Source organism: Apiospora phragmitis (genome assembly GCF_038363925.1).
Source record: "Apiospora phragmitis strain CBS 135458 chromosome Unknown utg000013l:1.0-2965645.0:1.0-2969333.0, whole genome shotgun sequence".
NCBI classification, from domain to species: domain Eukaryota; kingdom Fungi; phylum Ascomycota; class Sordariomycetes; order Amphisphaeriales; family Apiosporaceae; genus Apiospora; species Apiospora phragmitis.
This window is the reverse complement of record NW_027117413.1, coordinates 1,099,120-1,126,695: the sequence shown is the minus strand read 5'-3', so window position 1 is coordinate 1,126,695 and position 27,576 is coordinate 1,099,120. Positions and strand designations below refer to the sequence as shown.

The window sequence follows — 27,576 nt, the reverse complement described above, 5'->3', positions numbered from 1 at the left end:
CTGGCATCCACCTCTTTTGGCCGGCTATTGACGGTGGCTGCCTACCCACGTCCAGCTACGAGGCGAAACGGTATAGGAGTTAACCCCGATTTGTCGACCAGCACCACCACACCTGCATCATCGTTGAGCTTCTGTGTATGTTCCTTTGGTAAAATCAAGAAATTTGGTCTTGTAGTGGCGTTGTCAGCACGTGTCGAACTATATTGGCTGACCGAGCCACTGGCGTCACTGTACATATACCGACCTGCTTTCATGGTCGCTGAAGATTAGGAAGCCTCATGTGCAAACCGATCGTCCGGGGCGAAACTGTCATGGCGTCCTGCGCGAACACCTATCTCGCCGATCCTTGCCTCCGTTGCTTCAGCTTCCGGCGCTCAGGGGCAAAGGCGGGCCGCTCCAATGTTGTAGTGTCTTGCTCTGGTACACGATACTTCGCTTTCGGAATCATATACATCGGCCCTACCGTCCTGAACAGGAAGGAAAGGCGAGCGTAGGACAAGTATTGTGCGCATCATCATAATATGATCTTGGCCAGGTGAGCTGAAATGTGCCTGGAAAGGTCTCGATCCTCGCTGGTCCCATCCGGCTGGGAACAGGGAAGAGTTTTCTGCGGGTGGATTTCCGCTAAACTACCGAATCTGGGGTTAGCGAAGCGTCTCGATCCGAGGTATCTGCGCCTCCGTCGAACCATGCATACACACAGTACTATAGCTTCCCATGACCGAGTCAGATGGCCGGCTTACGGGTCATAATCAAGGAGGGTGGTATTTTGCTTGTTTGCCCCTTTTAGGTGCTCACTTCGTATACAGTATTGCATATGACCATTCCATTATGTAACCGAGTGCAACCGTGACTTTGTTCGAGAAACCTATTGCATCGTATCTTTCTTGCCCTGCGTTAATCTCCGTCGATCCCCATAACTGCCCCCAGAAGTCTGGAACAAAAGATCATCACCAGACCTTGCTAAGCTGGGCCTTTGATTCCTTATTGAATCCACGAGAAGATCAACTTCAATATCAACCCGACTTAGTCAACACTTTTATTCGAATATCTCCACCGAAGGATTACCTGCTTGTTACACATACATACACTCCACTCGGACATCTCATGTTTAGCAGCATACAGCGTGTCGTCCAATCTGCAGTGTAGCTGCACTGCATCCCGCAGATTACATTCGAATAGCCAAGTAAACTACCTCGTTGTGCGTATTTACGTCTCCAGAAGATCATACACGAACTTGGAGGCAGATCATTCTTATTTCTCCTCACCTTATTGTAACGATATTGTAAGTCAAGATCAACACAGCCACTGTACTTCTCACTAGACTAACGTTTCCTCGTCCCGACACTCTTCTAAGACTAGGAATAATGGGAGCCTCTAGCGACGCAGGCTACAGGCTTGCAGAAAAGACACCCACAGCGGACGCTGGAAAGCCTTTCGAGAAACCAGTGCTCCCAGCCAAGTCCCGAGCAGATGCTCAAGAAGAGTCTGGAGCATCCGCAGCTGCGAACCTGGGGCAGCAAATCCACGAAGTGTGGTCCAAAGCCCTAGGAATACCAATGGATCTAATCAGAAAAACACAGTCGTTTGCCAGTCTCGGGGGAGACTCAGTGGCAGCGATGAAAGTTGTTTCCCTATTGAGCCGCTCCGGCGTGAGGGTGCTCGTGAAAGATGTCATGCGGGGGACGACGATTCAGGGGCTCGCAGCAGCTGCCAAGCAGGTGGCGGCACCAGCCACAACCACCGCCTCACAACAACAGCCACAACCTCAACCAGAACCACATTCAACGAGGGACGCCACGACTGCCGAGACGATCAACAACAAAATCCACAACTTGAAGATTGCTGACGAGCACCATGAGCGTCTCGATCATCTTTCGTTCAAACATGGCGCCGACACTGAAGTTGAAGACATGTACCCCTGCTCGCCAACGCAGCTGGGCATTCTCATTGCTCAAGCGAAGACGCCTGGCGCGTACATGATGCGCATTCTGTTCGAATTCTCCATCTGCAAGCGCAATGACAGGATTGACATGAGACGCCTCCAGGAAGCTTGGCAGTCCGTTGTTGACCGACATGCCGCACTGCGCACCGTCTTTGTCGAAGGCAACACGGCCGAGTCTCCATTCGAGCAAATCGTCCTTCGGCGCGTCAAGGCCGACTTTCGAGTCCTGCGCATCATGACCGATGATGTGAGCGAGGAACGCCTCTTGTTCCTGGGCGACCATGGCCACGCGATGGTCGAGTTTGGCGAGCTGGGTCATCGCTTCACCGTCATCGCTACACCGTCCGGCAGGCATTACGTCCGACTGGACATCAGCCATGCCATCACCGACGGTGGATCGCTCGACATCATGATGCGCGATCTGAAGCTTGCGTACGATGGCAAGCTGGCTCCTGGTTCAGGCCCAGCGTACCGGCCATTTGTTGATGATGTTCTTTGCCAACCCTCTTCCCGTGGCCTCCAATACTGGTCGGAATACCTTCACGGTGTCGAGCCTTGCCACTTTCCCACTCTCCTGGATGGAGACATGTCCCTGTCCCCAGAAAGTGAACTAATGTCTGCACAAGTCAACCTTTTGTCTCTTTCACAGGACATTTCGGATTTTTGCCGCCGCCATGAAATCACTCTTTTCCATATGTTCCAGGTTTCCTGGGCTGTCGTCTTGCGCGCATATCTGAGCAAGGATGATGTGTGTTTTGGATACACAGCTTCAGGTCGCGATGCGCCGATTGACTCGATTGAGTCCATTGCTGGGGCTTTCGTGAGCACAATGATGTGCCGCGTCCAGTTTGACCAGTCAAAATCGGTTATATCACTCCTAAAAGAGGTTGCCGAGCGCACCACAGAGAGTCTCGACTTTCAACATCTTTCCCTTGCCGACATACAAAAGGCCGCTGATCTTCCCAGGGAACTTGTTTTCAATACTGTAATAGGCTTCCAGAACGCATTGTCACTGGATTCAGTTGACTTCCAGGCTGGTCTTGGGGTTCAACAGCTCAGTGTATACTCGCCTACGGAGGTATGCAAGACAATCCGGTGTTTCTTTTACTTCCGATGGCTAATTGTGAGAACAGTATGATATAGCCGTCATAGTGGACACGGCTACCGAGGCTCCCTCAGTTCAGCTGGACTATTGGACTCATAGGATATCACCAGCGCAGGCAGAGATACTTGCCGATACACTTTCCCAAGTGATAACCGCCGTGGTTTTTCATAGCGACTACAAGACCGGGCAATTGGATGTAGTTTCGTCAACTCAGTATCAGAAAATGGTCGACTGGAACATCGATTCAACTTCGAAGCATGGTATATTTTCTCAAGGTAAGTCAACCATACATAGCATCTTCCATGAACGAGCAGCGTTACGCCCCACAGCAAGCGCCGTGGTAGCCCACGATGGGCACCTGACCTATAGCCAACTGGATACATTGTCAACTCAGCTCTCTTATCATCTGGTTTCTCTTGGTGTAAGGGCAGAGACGCTAGTACCCTACTGCTTCTCCAAGTCACTATACACGACTGTGGCCATTCTGGGAATTCTGAAAGCAGGGGGCGCCGCCGTCCCGCTGGACCCCAATCACCCTTCAGACCGCCTCAACACTATCCTTGATGACACAAACGCCAATGTTATCGTCACTTCCCCTGATCACAATCTCCTCTTTCAGCACAGAGAAGTAGTGGTGATTTCCATGGATAGCACATTTCTCCGCGGTCTTCCAGAGTTCCAGGACGTACCGCGCGAAGCGGTGGGGGCCGACTCTGCAGCACTAGTAGTGTACACATCGGGTAGCACTGGTGAGATATACCCTAACAACGCCGAAGGTTATGACTAACTTGCATTAGGTGTCCCCAAAGGGGTTGTATCAGTTCATCGAGCGATTGCGATGAATTGCCAGGCTTATGGGGCTGCATTGCAGATGAATGAGAAATCCCGCGTCCTGCAGTTTGCCGCCCATACTTTCGATGCCAGCATATTTGATATGTTTGCCGCCCTTCTTCTTGGGGGTTGCGTTTGCATTCCATCTGAAGAGGACCGAATGAACGACCTGTCTGGATTCATCCAGCGAACAAGCTGCAATTGGGTTCTTGCTACATCGACGGTCATGAGCATGATCACGCCACAACAGGTGCCGAGCCTCGAGGTCCTTGTCCTGGGAGGAGAGCCACTCTCCCGGACGGTACTTGAGACGTGGGCACCGTTTGTCGCCGTTTTCAACGCCTACGGCCCGGCTGAGAGTGCGATCATGTCGACATGCTCCCCAAAACTCACCGCTAAGTCTCAACCATCTTTGATCGGAAAAGCCATGACGGGGCCTGTTTGGATTACGGACACGTCGGATCATGGCAAGCTGGTGCCCATTGGGTGCGTTGGAGAAATCAGCGTTCAGGGCCCAGGAGTATCGCGGGGCTACCTCAACGCTCCTGAGAAGACATCAGATGTATTCTTCGACAGGCCGCAATGGTCGCATGCTTCGTTCGATCCTTATTCTCGGCTGTACAGAACAGGTGATTTGGGCCGCCTCAATAGTGATGGCTTCGTTGAAATCCTGGGCCGGAAGGACAACCAAGTCAAGTTGCGTGGTCAGCGGCTGGAGTTGGGCGAGGTGGAGTACCAAATCGCCTCGCATGCACAAGTCAAGCAATGCGCTGTCGTGAAGGGTTACAAGGGCCTTTGCAAGGAGCGCCTCGTGGGCCTTGTTTCTCTACATGGAGAGAACAAGTTCACAGGTACTCAAATACGGTTCGCAGAGGATGACAGCGGCAATGCCGCAGCTCAGGTACTCTCCGAGATTCGAGAGAAGCTGGCTGGATCGCTCCCCACTTACATGATCCCTACACTCTGGGCAGTTTTACAAGAGCTGCCAATCACCAGCTCGGGTAAAGTCTATACCAAGGGCCTCCAACAATGGGTCGATAGAATGAGCCGGGAGTCCTTTGTCCGACTGACTCGATCATCTACGGACGATGGGAACGAAAATAATGAAGAGTCGAAGAGGAAGATGTCAGAGACCGAGCAGAAGATCCAGAGGATTTGGGGCCGTGTCCTCAACCTCCCGATCGAAGCAATCGCCCGGTCCAGTACCTTCCTATCAGTTGGCGGAGACTCGGTCACAGCGATGCGCGTCATGTCGCTTTGCAGAGCTGAAAGACTTCTGGTCACTGTCCAAGACGTACTGCGAGACCAATCGCTTGCTAGCCTGGCAGTTTGTGCCGAGGTGATAGGGTCTTCTACGGCATCTAACAACGTCGAAGAGATATACGACACGCCCGTGGAGTTGAGCCCAATTCAAAGTCTCTTCTTCGCTACCCAGCAGGGCGCACCAAACCGATGGAACCAAAGTTTCATGCTGGAATTGCGGAGACCTATTCCACTTGACCGTCTTCGTTCCGCGCTTGATTCCCTCGTTAAACGACACCCTATGCTGCGAGCCCGCTTCCTCAAGTCGTCCACTGGGAAGTGGACGCAACAGATCGCAAGACCAAATGATGATGTGGTTCATCAGTCTTTCACCTTCGACCACGTTGATATATCGGATGATATTCCAATGGAGCAGCATGCGAACCTAGTCCAGTGTCGACTTAATATCGAAGATGGTCCCGTGTTCACAGCCACACTGATGAGCAGGGGCGAGCAACAGTATCTGTACATGGTTGCCCATCACCTGGTCATCGACCTCGTTTCCTGGCGGATCATCATTCAAGACCTAGAGGATACACTTTCAGGCACTGCTCCCAGCATGACCCTAGCGTCACCCTACCTCCAGCTCACCAAAGAACGTGATGCTAAGCCAGATGACGCAGCTGAACGTCAGGATCAGGGTCGAAAAATGCATCCTACCGTGGCATGGAGCTACTGGGATTTCGAGGGAAACTCCAACATCGAGGAAGATAGCCGCCAGCTTGGGTTTTCGTTGGATCAACATGTTTCCGGCCTTATCCTTGGTGCTTGCAACAACGCACTGAGAACGGAACTCACCGACTTGTTCGTTGCGGCCATCCTCAACACGTTCGCAGAGGTCTTCGCAGATCGTGACGTGCCTTCAGTGTTTGTAGAAGGTCATGGCCGAGATCATGACGCGTTTCATGGAATGGATCCAAGCGGCACTGTTGGGTGGTTCACAGCTATCTGGCCTCTATCCGTCCCGATTAAATGGGCGGGACAGCACGTGGATCTCATGCAGACGATCCGAGCAACTAAGGACACAAGAAGAAACCAGGAGGTTCCCAGCAAAACCTTCCTGGATACTGCCATGGCACGAGGCCACCTAGATGGCGGATCAATGGAGGTCATCTTCAACTACGAGGGGCAATATCAACAGCTCGAGAATTCGGATGGGCTATTCCGAATGCTACCTCTTCCAGCCCCGGATTTCTCTACCGACGTTCGACGAATGGCACTGTTTGAGATCACGACGGCTGTTAAGGGCGGCCAAGTGGTGTTTGACTTCTCATTCAACGCGAAATCGGGCCGTCAAGACCAGATTGTCGAGTGGGTCAAAAAGGTTGAGCTCACCTTAACCAACCTCGCAGCCGAGTTGCCAGCCATGACGAAACTCTACAGCCTGTCCGACTTCCCGCTCCTTCAACTTGGTTACGACAGCCTGCCAAAGTTTATCAACAGCTTGGAGGCCCGACTTACACCTCTGCGCCCACGGGATAACCCGTTTGAGATTGAAGAGGCCTACCCCTGTACAGGTATACAAGAAGGCCTGCTCCTATCACAAGGGAAGCACTCGGGCAATTATGCAGTGCATGAGACATTGGAGGTGGTTTCAGCTGCAGGGAGCCCCATCGATGCATCCCGTCTACGTGAAGCTTGGATGCAAGTCGTCAACCGACACCCAGTATTGCGGAGCGTCTTCGTCGATCACCCGACCAATACCGGGTACCATGTGCAAGTGGTTCTGCCTCGAGTGATCCCGGAAATCAACATTTCAACGTCTCAATCGGTTGACGAGGCCCTTTCGCTGTGGAAGACGCTAGGGAATAACGACTACCCCTCGGGGCGGCTAATGCACCGCTTCAACATCTGCAGCACAGCTGGGGGTCGGGCTCTGGTACGATTTGACTTCAGCCACTGCATACTCGATGCACAGTCTTGTCAAGTACTTTTCAGGGACCTGAGTCGGGCGTACGCCGAGGGGCTGGAAATTGACGGAAGCGTGCCACGATTCAGTCAGGTTCTGCAACATATGCAGGGGCAAGACCATGTTTCCGACTTGGCGTTTTGGCAGGCTGAACTTACTGATGCAGAACCATGCTGCCTCCCCAATCTTTCCGAATCACCTGACATGAATAATCTTGAAATACAACCTCTTGATCTTGGAATTTCCGCCGACACAGTACATGCCTTTTGCAAGCAGCATAGCGTAAGCCCGTTTGCTGTCTTGCAGGTGGCCTGGGCCAGGGTCCTCAGCGCCTACACCTCGATGGATCGGGTATCCTTTGGGTATCTCACATCCGGACGCAATGCGCCAATCGATGGAATTGAAGACATAGCGGGGGTTCTCGTCAACATGCTTGTTGCGCATGCTAAGGTCGACTATGGCCTAGCCGCAATAGACGCGGTGAAGGCTATGCACCAAAGCCTGACCGAAAGTTTGGATCATCAATACTGTTCCTTGACAGAGGTGCAACATGCTCTTGAGCTCGGTGGACAGCCACTTTTTAACACTGTTCTCGACTTACAACGAACCCCTGACCAGGACGACTCTGCTTCCGCCATATCTCTTCGGCCACTAGAGTTCCACGATCCCACAGAGTTCGCACTCACGCTGCATTTTGAGCTGAACCAGAAGTCATTCTCTGCCTACATGGCTCACTGGACGTCAGCTTTAAGCCCATCTTATGCCCAGAACATCGGAGAGGCCCTTATACTTGCCTTGCAAACCATCATGGCCCAGCCAGATATCAAGATCGGCAGCGTAGATCTCATTGGCAGCCAGACTCTGCACAAGTACATCGACATCAATACTCCAGCGCCCGTCGCTAAGTCCGAATGTCTTCATGATACTTTCAGGCGACGTGTGCAGATGGTGCCAACTGCCCCAGCCGTTTTCTCGACCGACTTGAGCCTGACATATGCCGAATTGGATCTTCTATCTACCAAGCTAGCAAACGAGCTCTTGAGTATGGACATGGGTCCCGAGACCAATGTCGTATTGTGCTTTGAGAAATCTGCCTGGACGATTGTATCCATGATGGCGGTTTGGAAAGCCGGTGGCTGTGTCGTCGCACTTGACCCGTCACATCCCGAATCCCGCCTAAGAGGCATAGCCGACGATATGGCTGCCCGCATAGTACTGGTATCACCAGCGACCATTGACAAATGCCGCGACAGCCTCGACACCCAAGTCAGATTCATTGTCGTCGATTCAATGAACTTGAGCGCAATGATTGATGAGCGTCCCAATGTCACATCCGTCCAACCGCACAATTCGGCTTATATCAACTTCACCAGCGGCACGACTGGCAAGCCGAAAGGTGTGGTTATCGAGCACCAAGCCATTGCGAGTAACGTGGAGCCCTTGACCAGAGCGGCAGACATCAACAACACGACACGAGTCCTACAGTTCTCTTCCTATGCCTGGGACGCCTTTTACTGCGAGACCATCATGCCTCTCATGTCTGGTGGATGTATCTGCGTCGCCAACGACAGCGAGAGATCCTACGATACAGCCGAGTTCATAAGACGGGCCAATTGCACATGGGCACTGTTCACTCCGTCGTTTGCGAGACTCCTGACGCCTTCTGACGTTCCCAACCTCCGTACACTGCTACTTGGCGGTGAAGCAATGTCCGCTGATGATGTGATGACCTGGTCCGACTCGGTGGTCCTCAAGAATGCGTATGGCCCATGCGAGTGCTCCATTGTCGCCCTCATGCACCCCAGAATCGATACCGCCCGCAGCGGGTTGAACCTGGGACATCGCCTGGGTCAGACTCTGTGGGTCGTGGACCCTAGGAACCCACAGAGACTTGCGCCAGTAGGATCGCCGGGTGAATTGCTCTTGGGCGGACCACCTGTGGCACGAGGTTATATCAACGAGCCTGTGAAGACTGCAGCTGCGTTTATCTCAGATCCCGCATGGTTCACTTCCAATCCCATGCTGAGCCAGCAAGGATTTACCTCTAGGTTCTATTGCACGGGCGATCTGGTACGGCTCAACGCAGACGGGACCCTCAACTTTCTTGGCCGGAAGGATGGCGACCAAGTGAAGCTGCGCGGCCAGCGAATGGAACTCGGCGAGGTTGAGCAGTGCATCTTGACCAGCATGTCGACATTAAAGCAAGTAGCTGCGGCAGTGATCTCTCGCTCCGGCCAAGCTGGGGACAGACAGCTTGTTGCCTTCATCAACGCCTCAGAGTCCACCGATCTGAACAGCAAGCCACGCACTTTGCCCATGTCGGACGACTTGCTCAAGAGACTTCAAGCATTAGCGACAGCTATGGCGACCAAAGTCCCTTCTTTCATGATACCCTCCATGTTCATACCGGTCAATCGCATCCCTCTTAGCGCGTCGACGAAGATCGACCGAAAGGCTTTGATCAACCTGGCCTGCCAGATTCCTGAGGATAGTGTTGCGCGATACGCACTTACTGGCCTTTCCGAGGTCTGTCCCCCGAAATCACCTATGGAACTGAGTCTACATGGTCTCTTTGCTACAGCTTTGGGCGTTCAGCCTGAGTCACTGTCAATTGCCGACAACTTCTTCCACCGTGGAGGCGACTCAATCAAAGCCATCAGGCTAGTGGCAGCGGCGCGGCACGCGAATTTACATATGACTGTCGTGGACGTCTTCAACCACCCCACCGTTCAGGAACTTGCCACTGCGGCTTCCTTCATCAACCTCAAACCGGACGACCCCTCACGCAACGACAGTCATGAAGTCTTCGTCAAAGAAATGAAGACCGCAGTCACCAACGCGGCAATCGAGGAACACAATATGAAGTCTGGCCAGATCCAAGACGTGTATCCCTGCACCGAGCTGCAGGATGCAATGATGTCGATCACTCTGGGCCAGTCAGGTGCATATGTTTTGCAGCTCGTGACTTCGATATCCGAAGAGACTGACCTTGAAGCGTATATCGACGCCTGGAAGGCTGTGAGAAGAAACAACGACATCTTGCGAACCAGGATTGTCAGCGCACTTGGGAAGCGCTACCAGGTTGTGTACAACGACCGGATGGAAATCAAGAGCGGGGAGTCTCTTCAGGAGTATCTTCCTATGGACAAGAAGAAGCCGATTCAATATGGAGATGCACTTGCTCGCTTCGCCTTAATCTCCGAGGAAGAGAGGCAATACTTGGTGTGCACTCTGCATCATTCAATATACGATGGGTGGTCTTTCTCACTCATCATGGATCAACTCTCGCAGGCCTACCAGTGGAAGCCGCTTCAGAAGCCACCCCCATTCTCCGACTATGCTTGGCACGTTTACGACCAGGATCGTATTACCGCGGAAAAGTTCTGGGCCACCGAATTGGCTGGCGCGACGACATGCGACTTTCCTCACCTGCCATCGCCCACTTACCAAGCCGATGCCCGTTTTAACACAGCCCGTACCATGAGCTTTCGACAGAGTCAATCAGATATCCCTTTAGCAGCCACTATCAAGTCTGCTTGGGCTCTTCTGTTGGGACAATACACTGGTACACGGGATGTCGTCTTTGGGACAACGAACGCTGGTCGCAACTTGGCTCTACCAGGCATTGCTGACATGATCGGCCCAACTATCGCCACAGTGCCAGTGCGAGTACGCCATGACTCAGCGGATAGCATCAAAGAGGTGGTCTCCAAAGTTCATAAGGGGTCTATTTCTATGGTTCCGTACGAGTACCTCGGGCTGCAGAACATTCGGCATCTCGAACGCCTCTTGCGAAGCCGCTTGCCAACTACGAAGCCTGCTGGTCATTCAACCAGGCGATCTAGATGATGCTGACATCTTAGGTATCCCAGGCGTTGAGAATGTCCCTGTTGACACAGGCAACTTCTTTACACAGTCCTTGGTGGTGGAGTGTACATTGGGAAGTGATAAGGTGAACCTTTCGGCTACTTATGATCATCATGTTTTGAGTTCCACAGAGGCAGATCGCTTGCTTGCTCAGCTTGAGCACTTCATTCGCCAATTGAGCATGGACATGGAAAGGAACGTCGGCGATATGGACTTGTTATGTCCCGAGGATAAGCTCAATTTGAGGTCATGGAATGCCAATCAACCGCAAAAGGTCAACATGTGCGTTTGGGATGTCGTCGCTAGACAGACGCAAGAATCACCAACTGCCATCGCAATATCATCTTGGGACGGTGAAATGACTTATGCGGAGCTTGACAGGCACTCTACCTGTCTTGCTGCATACCTTTGTCATTCGTTAGGAGTAAGATGCGAGACGCTTGTCCCGTTATCTTTTGAAAAGTCGACATGGGCGATCGTGGCGATGTTAGCGGTAGTGAAAGCCGGGGGCGCGTTCGTCTTTCTCGACGACAAGCTGCCTGCTGCGCGACAGCGATTTGTGGTATCATCAACAAGGTCGCGCTTCGTCCTCAGCTCCTCCAAGAACCTCACCAACTGGAACCACAGTCAATGGCGAAGCGTTGAAGTCAGCAGAGATTCCATAAACCAGTTACCCGATGAAGCAGCGCCAACTCCCAGCTACCAACCCGACAGCATGCTATATGCCATCTATACGTCAGGCAGTACCGGAACACCCAAGGGCTGCGTCGTTGAGCATGCGGCATTCTTGAGTAGCGCGGATAGCTATACCAAGCTCCTGCAGATGGGTCCGGACACCCGCGCCCTTCTATTTTCCTCTTTCGCCTTCGACGTTAGCTTGATGGAGTCCCTTGCGGTTCTCACAGTGGGTGGTTGTATCTGCATTGCCAGCGAGCAAGCATATGAGGCAGGTGTCGCCAGCATGATCCAAGAATCCAAGCCCAATTGGGCATCTCTGACGCCTTCGGTGGCAAGGCTCGTGGACCCTCGAGAGATTCCATCTCTCAAGACCCTTGCTCTCGTTGGTGAACCTTTGAGCCAGGAGGATGTCAGAACATGGGCCTCGAACCTCCAACTGATGAATGGATACGGACCAACAGAGTGCGCAGTTCTGTGCCTCATCAACGCCAATGTGACGACTGAGACCAAGGCCATGAACACCGGTTTCGGTAGTGGTGGACTTACTTGGGTCGTGGATCCCAATAACGCCAATATTCTCATGCCAATTGGCTGTCCTGGTGAGCTCCTCATGCAAGGTCCTATTCTTGCGCGTGGCTACCTTGACATACCTGACGAAACGGCTTCTGCATTTTTTACTGGTCTGAAATGGTCGCCCCAGGGCCGCTTTTACAAGACCGGAGACATTGTGCGATATAGCCCCGATGGATCAATCCAGTGTTTCGGGCGAAAAGATCAGCAGGTTAAGGTTCGTGGACAGAGAGTCGAACTGGGTGAGATCGAAGAGAACATCAACAAACTCGATTCTGTCAGCCAGTCTTGCGTCGTTTTCCCAAAGTCGGGGCCGTTCGAGAAGAGAATCGCTGCCGTCGTCGTACTCGAGGAGTTCGCAATGCAAGATTCTGCGCCTCTGCAACTGATATCAGCCAAGCAGCAAAAGTTCGCAGGCATCATGGTTAACCAAATGCGGGACGCTCTATCGGAGAACTTGCCCAGCTACATGGTCCCAGAAGCCTGGATACTCGTCACGTCTCTGTCGATTTCCCTTTCTGGCAAGAGAGACCGCTCAGCCGTCAGTCGGTGGGTAACGGGGATCGACACAAAGCAACAAGAACAGATCGACAACCTGCTTGCACCCACCACGATTGAATTCGCCAAGACCGACGACGAGAAGAGGTTACATGCTATTGTGACGGAGGTGCTCAATATTGACCCCACGCGGGCAGGCATCAACCAGTCGTTCATGAGCCTGGGCGGTGATTCCATCAGTGCGATGCGCTTGATAGCCAAGTGTAGAAGCCAGGGCATTGCGTTAAGTCTGAAAAAGCTGATGAGCAGGGCCAGTCTCTCGCAATTGGCGACTCTCATGAGCGCAGAATCCGCCAGTCAGAGTGCGACCGCTCCAATTGCCTCTGACGAGATTGGGAAACCATTCGATCTTACCCCCATCCAGCAGCATTACGTGAATCTCCACGCTCAATGTCTACCTTTGGGATCGGAAACCGAGTTTACTGGCCGGCGTCGATTCCACCAAAGCTTCTTCATGAAGCTAACTCGGACAGTCAGCCCTTCAGATGTTACCGTGGCCATTCGAGGTCTTGTTGAACGGCATCCAATGCTGCAAGCGACGTTTGGACAAGACTCGAAAGGGAAATGGCAGCAGACTGTCTGTAGGGCACCCAGCGCTGTCGATTGTATCTGGGTAAGTGATGCCCAAACCTTGAAAGAAGCGTACGCAACACTCGCCTCTGCCAACAGTCTGGACGTGATTAGCGGTCCTGTCTTCCGCGCGGTGTTCTTCTCGAACGACATTGAAGGGCATGGGCAGCTGCTTTTCCTGACGGCACACCATCTGGTGATTGACCTGGTGTCGTGGAGGATCGTGTTGGAGGGATTGGAACAGAGCCTCCAAGGACAACCGTTACCTGAGCTGACTGGACTGGGCTTCCAATCGTGGACGGCACTCCAAGCAGACCACGCACGACACAATCTCGGCCCTCGATCGGCTCTACCATTTGATCTCCATGCCAGTAACCTTGCATATTGGGGCATCTCGACACCTTCAGAGAATAGGTATGGCACGACCAGGACCAAATATTTCAACTTGAGTAAGGATCTGACTGCGCTATTAATTGGCCAATGTCATGAGGTCCTTCGCACAGATGTGGTGGATGTACTATTGGCGTCCGCGTTGCAGGCCTTCAGTAACATCTTCAGAGAGCGGGAAGGCCCCACCATGTTTGTGGAAGGACACGGCCGAGAGCCCTGGGATGAGACCATCGACATTGGCTCGACTGTCGGATGGTTCACTGCCCTTTTGCCCGGTCCATGTATCTGCGAAACCCGAAAGCCCTACGCTTGAAACCCTGCGGGAGGTCAAGGACTTGCGCCGAAGTATCCCTCAAAACGGATGGGCGTACTTCGCTTCGAAGTACTTGAACGCCGAAGGGCAGACTGCTTTCCAAGACGACTTGATGGCAGAGATCATTTTCAACTATGCCGGGCAATTTCAACAATTGGAGGGTGAGAACCAATTACTCATTGAGTTCAATGGTGAGCTCCCAGGGATGCGTCCGAAGTTGGCCCCGATACGCCTCGGTTCGCTTTGATTGAAGTGTCCGCCGTTGTCAGGCATGGACAATTGCATATGTCATTCATCTTGAATGATCGCATGAAGCACCTCGATCGCATCGAAGAATGGGTACACTCAGTGCAACATACACTTGAAGCTCTGATCAATAGCCTGTGCGATCAGCCGCAGGGGTCGGTGCCAACATTGAGCGACTTCCCACTCTTACATACTACCCATGACAGGCTCGACGCGCAGATCTCTGAAGCATGCGCCAGTTTCGGGGCTTCAGATTGGACCGAGATAGAGGATATGTTCCCTTGCTCGCCACTTCAGACCGCAATGCTACTGAACAGCTCCTTGAACGCTGAGCAATACCGCACATGCGTGATCTTCAACCTGATTTCTCCTATACCCATCAACGCTGAAGCTCTGGACGCTGGTTGGACTAAGGTTGTTGCGCGCCACCCTTCGCTGCGGACTGTGTTCGTGGAGACCAAGACATCCAATGGGGCGTTTGATCAGGTCATCTTCAAAAAGCTACGTCCGCAAATCAACATTCTTGAATTCCATGATGAGTCTGCCATCGCTGTTTTGAAGGACCAGGCTCCGGCCAATTGGTCGGGTGGTTCCCCACACGCCTTGACCGTTATTCCAACATCAGCCGGAGTGATATGCAAGCTTGATATTAGCCACGCTCTGATGGATGGCGCGTCGATGGATTTGATCTTTGGCGACCTCATCGCCGCTTTGGAGGACAATCTGGCCGATGAACCGGGTCCATCTTACCACGGCTACATCGCATATCTTCAAGAAAAGGATGCGAAAGATGCTTTAATCCATTGGATGAGCTATCTGAAAGGCGCAAGTCCTTGCCTCGTCTCTTCTATCAACCCTGTCGCGCAGTCTGGCGAGATCAGCGAGGTCCCATCTGTCGACGTACCTGTTGCTGATGGCACCGCACAAGCGCTCGATAGCTTCGTTAACGCTCATGGAATTTCACAAGCTTCGGTTATCCAGGCTGCCTGGGCAATGGTCTTACGTCGCTACACTCAATCCGAGGATGTTTTGTTCGGTTATGCAGTCGCAGGCCGCAATTTACCGCTCGAGGGCATCGAAAAGACAGTCGGCCCGTTCATCAACGTCCTCCCGTGCAGGATTGACATGAGTAACGATACAATGAGTATTCGTAACTTGGCCGACACAGTCCAGCGCGACTTCTTTGAAAGCATCCCTTTCCAACATACCTCGCTCGCAGAGATGCAGCACGAGCTACAACTCCCAGCCCGCGCCTTGTTCGACACAGTGGTGTCAATCCAGCGATTTGACGATTCGACGATGATCTCCCCAAGTGGGCTTCAGATGAACCTCCTGCACAGTCGTGACCCAACGGAGTTCACCCTGACTCTCAATGCTGCGTATTCCGCAGACCGTCTGGGCTTTGTAGTGAGATACTCTCCGCAAAATGGCATTTCGGCCTCCAGGGCAGTGAGCATCTCGCACACATTCGAAGCAGCTCTGAGTGCAATCCTCAACAATCCAGAGCAGACCCTTCCAAAAGTCGACCTGCTCAGCAGCCACGACCGAAGCGTCATTGATCAATGGAATGCTCGTGTGCCGACAACAGTGGATCAATGCGTCCCAGAAAGCATCAAGCTGCGCGCAATCTCTCAACCCTGTGCCCCAGCAGTCTCGGCATGGGATGGCGAAGTCTCTTACCAAGAGCTAGATGAATACACAAGTCGTCTTGCCGGGCACCTCGTGCGCAAGGGTGTCAAGGCCGGTACCATCTTGCCATTTTGTTTCGAAAAATCCCTTTGGTCCACTGTGGCAATTCTGTCCATCCTGAGATCCGGTGCTGCATTCCTCCCGTTGAACATCAATGACCCGGAGGGACGCGTCAAGTCTCTGCTGCTAGAAGCTGATGCGCGCCTGATTCTCACTTCGCCTACCCAAGCTCGAAGATTTGATGGAGTGGCCGAGACGCTCGTCATCTCCGAATCGGTCATCACGGCTCTGCCAGCAGGCAAGGACGATGAGCTACCCGAAGTCAGCTCAAGTAGCATTGCATACATACTGTTTACGTCAGGCTCAACCGGCAAGCCCAAAGGTGTTGTAATTGAGCACCGGTCGCTTGCTAGCAACATTGCTGAACATGCGCCTGGTCTTGGACTCAACTGTTCAACACGTGCTCTCCAATTCGCATCATACTCTTTTGATGCTTCCATCACAGAGTCCTTGGCAACGTTGGTGTCAGGAGGCTGTGTCTGCGTCCCGTCGGAGGAGGAAAAGACGGCCGACATTGAAGGGGCAATGCGACGCATGAGAGTGAACTTCTCCATGCTCACGCCTTCCGTGGTCCAGCTCTTGTCGCCCGAAAACCTCCCGTCTCTGGAAACACTGGCACTTGTGGGAGAAGCTGTTCCAAGAAGCCTGATTGGGAAATGGTCCAAGAGACTCAATCTTTTCGTTGGGTACGGACCGACAGAAACGGCAGTTTTTGCTTCGATTGGAAGCCTGCAGGACCCGAACGATGCTGGGTTGATTGGTAAAGCCATCGGCACTCAAACGTGGGTGGTTGACCCTTCTAACCACGACCTGTTGGCGCCTATCGGCTCACTGGGCGAGCTGGTTCTTAGCGGCCCAACCCTGGCTAGGGAGTACCTAAACAGCCCTGAAAAGACGAAACAGGCCTTCAAGACCACCCCGGCTTGGTCCACGTCCGGTACCATTGATCGCATTTACAAGACCGGCGATCTAGTCTATTACCGCGACGATGGGAACCTCATGTACGCCGGCCGCAAGGATGGCCAAGTCAAAATCCACGGCCAACGTATGGAAGCAGGCGAGGTCGAGCACCAAATCCTGGAGTGCCTGCCGGCGCATTCGGAAACAGCTGTCGCTGTACTCAAATCCGACAAAACATCCGTGCAGCGCCTTGTGGCCTTCGTAAGCATCACGGGCATCACGAGAACTCCAGACTCCTCTCCGCAGCCTGCGACATTCTCCGACAATATGAGAGATACCCTCTCAAAGCTGCAGCGGGATTTGTCTGAAAGGGTCTCAACGTACATGGTCCCCTCTCTATATGTCCCCATGACATCCTTGCCGAAGTCCGCAGCCGGCAAAGCCGACCGTAAAGCCATGTTGCTGGTCGCCGAGTCACTGTCCCAGGAGCAGGTAGATATGTACTCACTACGGGGTTCCGGTGGACAGCAGGTCTCGACAGAGGCCGAGAAGTTCGTGCAGACAATCTGGGCATCTATACTAGGAATCCCGACCGACACGATCTCATCGGACGAACATTTCTTCAAACTCGGAGGTGACTCTCTGTCCGCGATGCGAGTCGCATCGCAAATGCGCAGCGAAGACGTCTACATATCAGTCACTGAGCTCTTCTCGTATCCAATTCTGTCGGCGCTGGCCACTCTTGTGGAGACGAAGACAGGGGCAGCGCAACCCGTACCGGAAAGTGAAGCGTCGCCTTTTGGGCTTCTATCCGACAAGCAATGCGTCTTAGACAAGATCCAGAAGACCACAGGGATGACCGCGCACGATGTCGAGGATGCTTATCCAGCTACGCCTCTCCAGGAAGCGCTGATTGCCATCACACAGACGAGCGATACAGCCTATGTCAATCGCATGGTCTTCCAAATTCCGTCGCATATCGACATAGATCGACTGAAACAATCCTGGGAAGCCATATATGTTATTACGCCAATACTTCGCACAGCGCTCGTCAATACCGAAGAAACAGAACCTGCCAGGTTATGTACAAGCGACCTCTGCATTGGTTTGAAGCCGATTGCACCCTGGCAAGCTACTTGGACACGGACTCTCAAGACGCCCATCTCGGAAGGCGATGTCCTTACGAGATATGCCATTGTTCATGATGGACCCGCGAATTGGTTCGTTTGGACTGCTCACCATGCGGCATACGACGGTTGGTCGGCTGGCACCCTCTTCAATTCAGTGCAAGCGGCCTATGAAACTGGTGTACCTCCCACTCGAGCGCCTCCTTACAGCAACTTCATCCGGTATATTTGCGACTCGAACGTGGATGACAGTGATGAGTACTGGAGAGCCAGTCTGGATGGTTACACTCGAACTGACTTCCCTTCGATTCCACATCCTGACTACCGAGCTAGTAGTGATCAATCGGTTTCTTACTCCATCGAACTAGCTGGGATCAGACAAAATACAGATATCACCCAGGCTACAGTCATTCGAGCCGCTTGGGCATTAGTGGTCGGAAAGCGGAGTGGTACTGGTGATGTCGTCTTTGGTATGACGCAGAACGGAAGGAATACCCCTGTCGCTGGTATTGAACAGATGCAAGGGCCAACTATTGCGACAATCCCAGTGAGGGTTCGAGTTGACGGCTCGAAGAGTATACCACAGTACCTACAGGAGGTGCAGCAGCAAGCAGCAGGCTCGATCCCATACGAGCAAGCTGGGCTCCAGAACATCCGCACTTTGAGCCAAGGGGCAGAAGATGCCTGTGCCTTCAACAACCTGCTCGTTATTCAACCCAAGAGCGAGGCGGAGAACGAACCATGGCTGGTGCCCGTTTCCCGCAGAGCTGAACAAGTTCGACAATTTCCCACTTACTATCGAGTGCGCTGTTGGGATTGAGCGACATGTGGAGCTCCTCGCACATCTCGACTCTCATCTGCTCTCCAAGTTCCAGGTTGAGCGCATCCTCTTCCAATTCAGCCATGTTATCCGTCAGCTTTGCGAGGCTAGCGCCGAGAGTCTACTCTCCGATATGGACTTCATTACCCCAGAGGACCACGATACCATCTGCGATCAGTGGAACTCCGATATCCCAGCCACGGTTGAGGCATCCTTGCACGATGCGTTCGAATCGAATGCTCGTGAATACCCAGACAAGCAAGCAATTCACGCCTGGGATGCTTCAATGACATATTCAGAGTTGGATTCGCTGTCAACACATCTGGCACACCAGCTTATCGATGCCGGTGTGAACACTGGGGATTTCGTTCCGCTGTGCTTCGAGAAGTCGGCATGGGCCGTGGTTTCCATGCTGGCGGTCATGAAGGCTGGGGCAGCTTTTGTGTCAATTGATCCGGAGCACCCGGAAAGCCGGCGGCAAGAAATTGTCGATCAGACCAATGCCAAAGTCATGTTAGCCTCCAGGACCGCCCCGGCTCTATCAATTGAGCAAACCCTGGTCGTCTCGGCCGATACACTGTCTAACTACCAAACAGCTGCGGAAGCATCATTATTGCCTCCCAAAGACCCCGGCAGACTGGCCTATGTCATCTTCACCAGTGGTAGCACTGGTCGCAGCAAGGGAGTCGTGATGTCGCACCGAGCAGTCTGCTCTAGTGCCCAGATGTTGGACCTGGATGGTATCGGCTTTACTCGGAACTCCAGGGTATACCAGTTCCCTTCTTACGTCTTTGATGCATCCATCTACAGCATCTTTGCGACTCTATCGGTGGGAGCAACATTGGTTGTCCCGTCTGATGAAGATAGGCTTGGTGCCAACTTTGCGAAATCCATGCGTGACGCTGAAGTTACACTTACAGTCATGACGCCAACTGTCAGTCGATTGATCCAGCCAGAGGATGTTCCATCATTACGCACTCTCATGCTTGGAGGCGATGCTGTCTTCCAAGAGGATGTCGACAAGTGGGCCTCGAAAGCCCGAATGGTTCAAGGGTACGGCCCAGCAGAAGCTACGGTGTTCGTCACATGGACCGTAATCACACCTCAGAGCACGCCTCAAAATGTTGGGCCTGCCACGAGAGCACGGCTTTGGGTAGTGGATCCTGACAACCACGACAAGTTGACGCCCATTGGCATGGTTGGCGAAATGCTGATCGAGGGGCCTACCCTGGCCAACGGTTACCTGAATGACGAGGAAAAGACTGCTGCGGCATTCATTACCAGCCCAGCATGGTGCCATGGCCAAGAACGAAGATTCTACAAAACGGGAGATTTGGTTCGCTATGCCGATGATGGCTCGTTCTTATTCATTGGTCGCAAAGATGCCCAAGTCAAGATCAACGGTCAAAGAGTTGAGCTCGGTGAGATCGAGAACCACCTCTTTAACATGTTGCCGTCATCCCAATTCGTCACCCTCGTTCCACATGCCGGCCCCTGCAAGAACATGCTCACGGTGCTCGTAGCCGCCACAACGGCAGATTCGGTCAAGAGACTCGAGTTCCTTGAGAATGATTTCACCATAGAGTCTTTGAGTAAGGCTGTCACCGAAGTGCGTGAAGCCATGCCTTCCAGCGTCCCCAAGTATATGGTCCCCCGCATTTGGTTCGGGATCGGCAAACTTCCTCTCACTTCATCTGGGAAAGTCGACCGCAAGACCATCCAACGCTGGGTGGAAGAGCTTGACCCAGAGGTCGCGCGGATTGAGGCACTTTCTCTCAAGCATGACGCTGCCGCTGCGATACCCGCGACAAAGACGGAAAGCCTCCTACAGCAAGCGATCGGTCGAGTCCTTAATCTGACACCCGAGAACATTCCGTTGGACAAGACCTTCATGGCTCTGGGAGGTGACTCAATCACTGGAATGCAGCTGGTCTCCCGACTTCAATCGTCCAGCCATGTGCTGAGCGTGCGACAGCTGCTCCAGAGTAACACAATCAGACATCTCGCCTCGCTTGCGCAGCCCGAAGGCGAACAAGTAGAGCTGGCGGATGAAATCATTGGCGTAGCATTTGACTTGTCGCCAATTCAAACGATGCTTATCGACAGCATATGCTCCCACTCTATCGAACCACGTCGTTTCAATCAAAGCTTCCTCGTCCGCTTGAGCCACGAGGTAGATGCGGGGAGATTGCGAGATGCCTTCTCCTACCTGGTGTCTCGGCATTCCATGTTAAGGGCTCGTTTTGACAAGTCAGGCGGGTGCTGGACCCAAAAGGTCATGCCGCATTCGAACAACGCGTACCGACTGTCCTTCCATGAAAACACTGCTGATCTTGGGAAAGTCATGGCGAATAGCCAGAACGGCCTTGATGTTTTCCACGGGCCAGTGTTTGCAGCTGACATCTATGCCGATCGCGACGGAAAGCAAGTCTTGTTCATGGCCGCGCACCATCTTGCTGTTGATCTGGTGTCATGGCGTATCATCCTCAGCGACCTCGAGGAGTATCTGACAACCGACAAGTTCAAAGAGAAGAGCAAGCCACTGTCGTTCCAGACTTGGCTCTCGTTGCAACAGAAGAAAGCGGAGGAAATCCGGCCAGAAACTGCGCTCTCGTTCACCCCACCACGAGCGCCACTGGAATACTGGGGAACTCTCACTGAAGCCAACACGTTTAGCGCCGTGGAGGAGCACTCGTTTACGCTCAATGCTGAGTTGACATCGCAACTTCTCAAAGACTGCAGCCAAGTGCTAGGCACCGATACTGTTGATATCCTCATCGGAGCCTTGAGTCATGCATTCTCCCAGACATTCCAGGATCGCGACCTGCCAACCATCTTCACTGAGTACCACGGTCGCGAATCTTGGGATGACTCGATTGATGTCTCCTCCACCGTAGGGTGGTTCACCACCCTGGCACCCGTGCATATCGCCGGCCATCACGACAATGATGTCAAGTCTTTCGTCCGGAAAGTGAAGGATTGCCGGCGAAAGACACCAATGAACGGATGGTCTTACTTTGCCTCCCGCTTCTTGAACTCCGAAGGGCGAGAACGATTTGCGCAGAGCGGGCCCATGGAAATTGTACTAAACTTCGTCGGGCAGTACCAGCAACTTGAACGAGCCGAAGGACTCTTCGAAATGGTACCTCGCGATGGTTTCAGTTCAGACACGCTCGATGTCAGCCCCGATCTGGAGCGCTCTTCCATCTTCGAGGTCGCTTCTGGTGTGATGAATGGTCGCTTAAACTTCTCGATGATGTGGCCACGCAGTCTTCGGAACCAAAGCCAGATAAGGCAATGGCTAACCACCGCCGAACATTCTCTAGTCGAAGCTGTCAAAGACCTGCAAGGGCACACTAGAGAGTTGACTGTCAGCGACTTTCCTCTCCTGTCCATGGCAGACGAGGAGTTCGTCAGCTTTGTTGAAGACTCCCTGCCGAAGCACCACATCGCCGTAGGGGATGTTGAAGACATCTACCCTGCCACGCCACTTCAGGAAGCATTGATGATGTCCCGAAGCATCGACTCCGAACTCTACACAGTCCACGCTATTTACCAACTTAGCTGCAATAACAGTGATTCTGTGGACACGGAGAGGGTAAAGGCCGCCTGGAACTCTGTCGTTCACCGTCACCAAAGTTTGCGGACCGTGTTCGTGGGCGTTGTGTCCGATTTTAGCGCCCTCAATCAAGTTGTATTGAAAGCGATGCCCAACACGACGGTAGAGCACACTTGCGACACCGACACCCAAGCCATGGAAATGCTTGAGAATCCAAAGACACTCAATCCCAGTCTTGCATGGGAAGTGGCAACTCCGGCGCAGCTGGTCATTTGCCACGCTACAGCATCGGCCACCACATACTGCAAGATCGCTATAAACCATGCCGTCGCCGATGGTGCATCTAACGGCATTCTCATTCGAGACATGGAGTTGGCCTACGAAGGTCTGCTTTCAGCAGAGCGTGGTCCACTATACAGCCAGTATGTCTCATACCTCCAAAGCCGGCACAGGCAAGCAAGTCTCGAATATTGGGGAAAGTACTTGGGCGGCCTTGAACCTTGCATGGTCAACGGCGGTTTACGCTCGGGGGGTACAAAAGAACTCCGCGATCTTGAACTCGAGATTCCGCACCCTGACAAGCTGCGAGCCCTCTCCGCTGCGAGATCTGTCACGCTCGCCAACATCTTCCAGGCAGCGTGGGCTCTAGTACTTCGCAACTTTTCCGGGACAGATCAAGTCTGCTACGGCTATCTAAACGCCGGTCGCGATTCACCCGTCGACGGGGTCCGCGATGCGGTCGGGCTCTTCGTCAATATGCTCGTAAGCCGTGTCGACTTTACGGACAGCCTTACAGCGGGCGAATTGGTGAAGCAGGTGCACAACGACTACATCGACGCCCTCGACAACCAAAATTGCTCGCTGGCCGACATGCAACGACTCGCTGGCCACCCATTGTTCAACAGCATCATGTCCTACCAGGTTGCCTCATCCGCGCCTGTGGAGTCCACTGGGAGTCTCAATTTCAGCCAAGTCAGCGCTCATGACCCCACTGAGTACCCGCTGAGTCTCAGCGTCGCGGTATCCGACAAGTCAGTCTTCGTCACGCTCAGTTACTACACAGACGTGGTTTCGGACTTAGAAGCGCAGAGCGTTGCCAGCAGTTTCGAGAAGGCGCTCGCCAGTTTCACTGAAGCGACGCTGGATCTGCCTGCACGCAACATACCTATCCTTGGTGATGACGATATTTCCAAGATTCAACGGTGGAATGCAGACGAACCTAAGGCTGTTCAAGGTTGTATTCACAAGATATTTGAGGACCAAGTCCAAGCGCATCCAAATGCCATGGCTGTATGCTCAACCGAGATCAGCTGGACTTACGGCCAACTGGACGAGCTCTCGACTCGTCTGGCGCACCGTCTCGCCATTCTCGGCATTGGCCCTGGCACCAAGGTACCGTACTGCTTCACTGCCTCTCCGTGGACGGTAGTGATCATGATGGCTATCCTCAAAGCCGGAGGAGCCTGTGTGGCTTTGGACCCCAAACACCCCATCGACCGTCTGCATAGTATCATTGAAGACGTGGATGCCGACATTGTCATCACATCGTCTCGCCTCGCATCCAAGTTCCTCCCAATGGCGGCAGTCCTGGCACTTGGTCCGGAGGAGATCACCCGCATTGGCAAGTCCGCATCGAGAAGGCTCAGTGCATTGCCAATCGCTCAACCAAGTGATGTCGCCGTTGTCCAATTCACCAGCGGAAGTACCGGCAAGCCCAAAGGAATCCTACTCGAACACCAGTCGCTGTGCACCAGTGCATCTTACTACGGTGCAGCCATGGGATATGGCCCAGGCTCGCGCGTGATTCAATTCTCATCCTACACCTTCGACGTCAGCATCAGCGACATCTTCTTCTCTCTGATGAGGGGCGGAGCTGTTTGCGTACCCACTGAAGACGAGAAGCTCAACAACGTGGAGGATTTCATTAACAGGCTGGTGGTCAACACTGCTGACTTGACTCCCCTCGGTCCTTGAAGCGACATTATATCCCGAGGCAGTTCCGACACTGAAGACCATATGTCTAGGAGGCGAAGCGGTCAAACAGGACAACCTCACCGTCTGGGCCGACCATGTGGCTCTACACAACTACTACGGTCCCTCCGAATGCTCTGTCGCCTGTGTCGGGCGATCCAATCTCTCCTCCACTGATCTGGCCGCCAATATCGGAGTCGGATGTGGTGCACTGACGTGGATCGTCGAGACCTCCAATGCTCACAAGCTCGTACCAATTGGAACTGTCGGCGAGCTTGTACTCGAAGGGCCACTTCTTGCAAGAGGCTACTTGAAACTACCCGAGAACACCGCCGATGCCTTCTTGGAGAACGTAACATGGCCTGGCTTTAGTGAGCCCAAGCGTCTGTACCGAACGGGCGACCTAGTGAGATACAATCCAGACGGCAGCTTGGACTATCTGGGAAGGAAGGACACGCAAGTGAAGATCCGAGGTCAACGTGTCGAGACTGGTGAGATTGAACACCACGCCGGCCTCTGCTGTCCGCCTTCCATCTCCCAACTCGCTGTGGAGGCAGTGACATTGCCAGGAAGAAGTGGCTTGGCACTAGCCATGTTCGTGGCGGTTGGCTCCGAGCCAGATGCCTGCATGGATACTGGATTCCCTCCCGAGCTACACGCGACACTCCGCTCCATGAGGACCAGCTTGGCCGCATCCATCCCATCGTACATGCTGCCATCCATATTCGTGCCTCTCCGCGAGATTCCACTCAGTCTGGCTGGAAAACGCGACCGGAGAGCGCTCCGAGACCTCGTGTCAGTGCTTCCCGCTGAGCTGATCCGCACCTTTTCTCTCGCCGACGATGTCGCCACCAAGCGAGAGCCATCGACGGCAATTGAACGCAGCCTGCGCGGAGTCTGGTCCAAGGTGCTTCGCGTGAAGGAGGCGGACATTGGTGTGGACGACAGCTTCTTCAAGCTCGGCGGCGACTCCATCTCCGCCATGAGACTTGCCGCCGCTGCCACCAAGAGCGGCCTGCAAGTCTCGGTGCTGGATATCCTAACACACAAAACCATCTCCAAGATTGCCGCACTCGCCGAAATCAAGGTGGATGAAGCCTACGCCACCCAGAGTGTGACTAGCTCCGAGAGAAGTGGTGAGACGCTAAGCAAATCGTTCCTCTTGGACGAGATGTCCGCCCCCTTCGACCCCAACGAGGTAGAGGTCATCCTGCCCACGACTAGCGCACAGAAGGAGATACTTCAAGCTTGCAAAGACAGTCCAGGCTCTGGTTACTACAACATCTCTCAGGTAATTGAGGTTCTTCCACAGCAAGTGGGAGGGCACAGGGTAGATGCCGAGCTACTGCATGGAGCTTGGCAACAGGTGGTTGACCGCCACCCTGCCCTTCGCACCGTGTTCATCAACACTATGGGTCAGGTCATCCTCAAGAGACACGCCGCCAATGTCTCACACATTGAGATTAAAGACCCAGAGGATCTCCAAACCCGCCACGTGCACGAGCCACTGTGGACTGAGTTGAGCCCAATGCATCATGTCACCCTTGCGAGGACACCCTCTGGAAAAGTTCTGTGTCGCATGGATATTCACCATGCCATCACGGATGGATTCTCTCTAATGACCATGTTCGAGGAGCTGGCCAGCGCATACTCTGGTACACTCGATTTCGGGCCGGGTCCGTCGCTTCAGGATTACTTCTCTCAGGTCGAATCATTGGACCGCAAACAGTCCATCTCTTACTGGAAGACCGCGATGGAAGCGATCCAGCCCCCACCCTTCCCACTTACCAAATCAATCATGGGCAGCAACACGGCGCGCAAGAACTTACGAGAGCTCCACTGTCAGATCAACAGCGACAAGCTGCTCAGCTTCTGCCTCGACAACGAGACGACGATACCATCGTCGGTCTACGCTGCCTGGGGTCTCGTCCTCAAAGCCATGTGCCCGGACGATGCTGCCACGGGGGCGCAGGATACCGTGTTCGCCTACCTGTCGAGCGCGCGCGCCATCATCCCCTCGAAGGCGCTGGGCTTCCTCGTCAACATCGTGCCCCAGCGCATCCGCGCAGCCGACCTCGAAGCGGCGTCACTGCCTCGCTTCGTGCGCGCCATCCACTCTTCGGTCCTGGACGCGCTGCCGCACTCGCACGTGGCGCCCTCGGAGCTCGGGCTGAAGTTCAGCACCCTGGTCAACATGCGCAAGTTCGATGACGCCGACATCCTCGCGGCTTTCCATGGCGATGCCGCTGATGAGCAAGAAGATGGCAATGGCAGCAGCAGCGATGCTGAGACGGGTGCCGAGCGCCAGGCATCACAGCAGCGGCAGAAGCGGCAGCACCAAATCGCTTTTGATGCTTTCTCTTCGCCCGACCCCATGGCTGTAAGTATTTCTTTTTCGGTTTTATCTCTCCACCTATCTACCTACTTTATACTAACTGCCTTTCTCTGCAGTACGATGTCGTGGTCGCGGTCTCGGAACTGGGCGGCGGGGCACTGGATGTCACGCTCTCGTTCTGGAGTTCGGTCGTGGACGAACGGGACGCGCGGCGCGCTCTGGATTGTCTGAGGAGCGTGCTGGGCATGATGGGACAAGAGAATGATATGACTTGCGCTGAAGTCGTGAGCCAGTTGGCTGTCTGATGCATACGTATATGCGGTGACGTTTCCTTTGTATAAAAAGAGCGGGCGGTGTTTGGGGCTACTGGGCTATGATATATACGGTTGACTTTTCCTTAAGACTCGTCTTCTATTCGGGAAGAACATGGAAGGCGTTTGGGTTCTAGGTTATGAGGCGTTAGAAATACTTTTGCCTATGACGTTCTATTTCTTTGAGTACTTACCTAGTCATGACAAAATCCATTCATTTACCTTTGCTAGTTGGCGCGCATAGAAAAGCGATCTCGAATAGGGGATGTAAACGTCGCGTGGGGTTGGGTGAGTAGTTGCTATCAGTATTGAACCAGTGTGGACTATGTAGATTCCTCTTCGCACAATATCTCTGGTAACGGCCAATATGTCAGAATACTATTTAGACTAAAGATGTACACACGTACACTCCCAGCTGCAGTGACTAGCAATCTGACCCCACGGATGAATTATAAGGACAGCACTGAGCAATCGATACACCCGCCCTTTTGGCGATATCGTAGCCGGGGACGACTTTGTG

General features: G+C 53.4%; 1 protein-coding gene across 1 annotated transcript; it reads left to right on the top strand.

Moving 5' to 3' along the window:
- Nucleotides 1–1,367: 1,367 nt before the first annotated feature.
- Nucleotides 1,368–27,050, top strand: PG994_014083 (uncharacterized protein; the record flags this gene model as incomplete). Its single annotated transcript, XM_066865492.1, has 11 exons — nt 1,368–3,023; nt 3,079–3,325; nt 3,380–3,799; nt 3,848–10,915; nt 10,965–13,980; nt 14,027–14,229; nt 14,406–14,439; nt 14,491–18,862; nt 18,936–24,405; nt 24,464–26,790; nt 26,862–27,050. The coding sequence occupies 11 exons, from the start codon at nt 1,368–1,370 to the stop codon at nt 27,048–27,050; spliced, it is 25,002 nt and encodes an 8,333-aa protein (XP_066708621.1).
- Between the last annotated feature and the right edge of the window lie 526 nt (nt 27,051–27,576).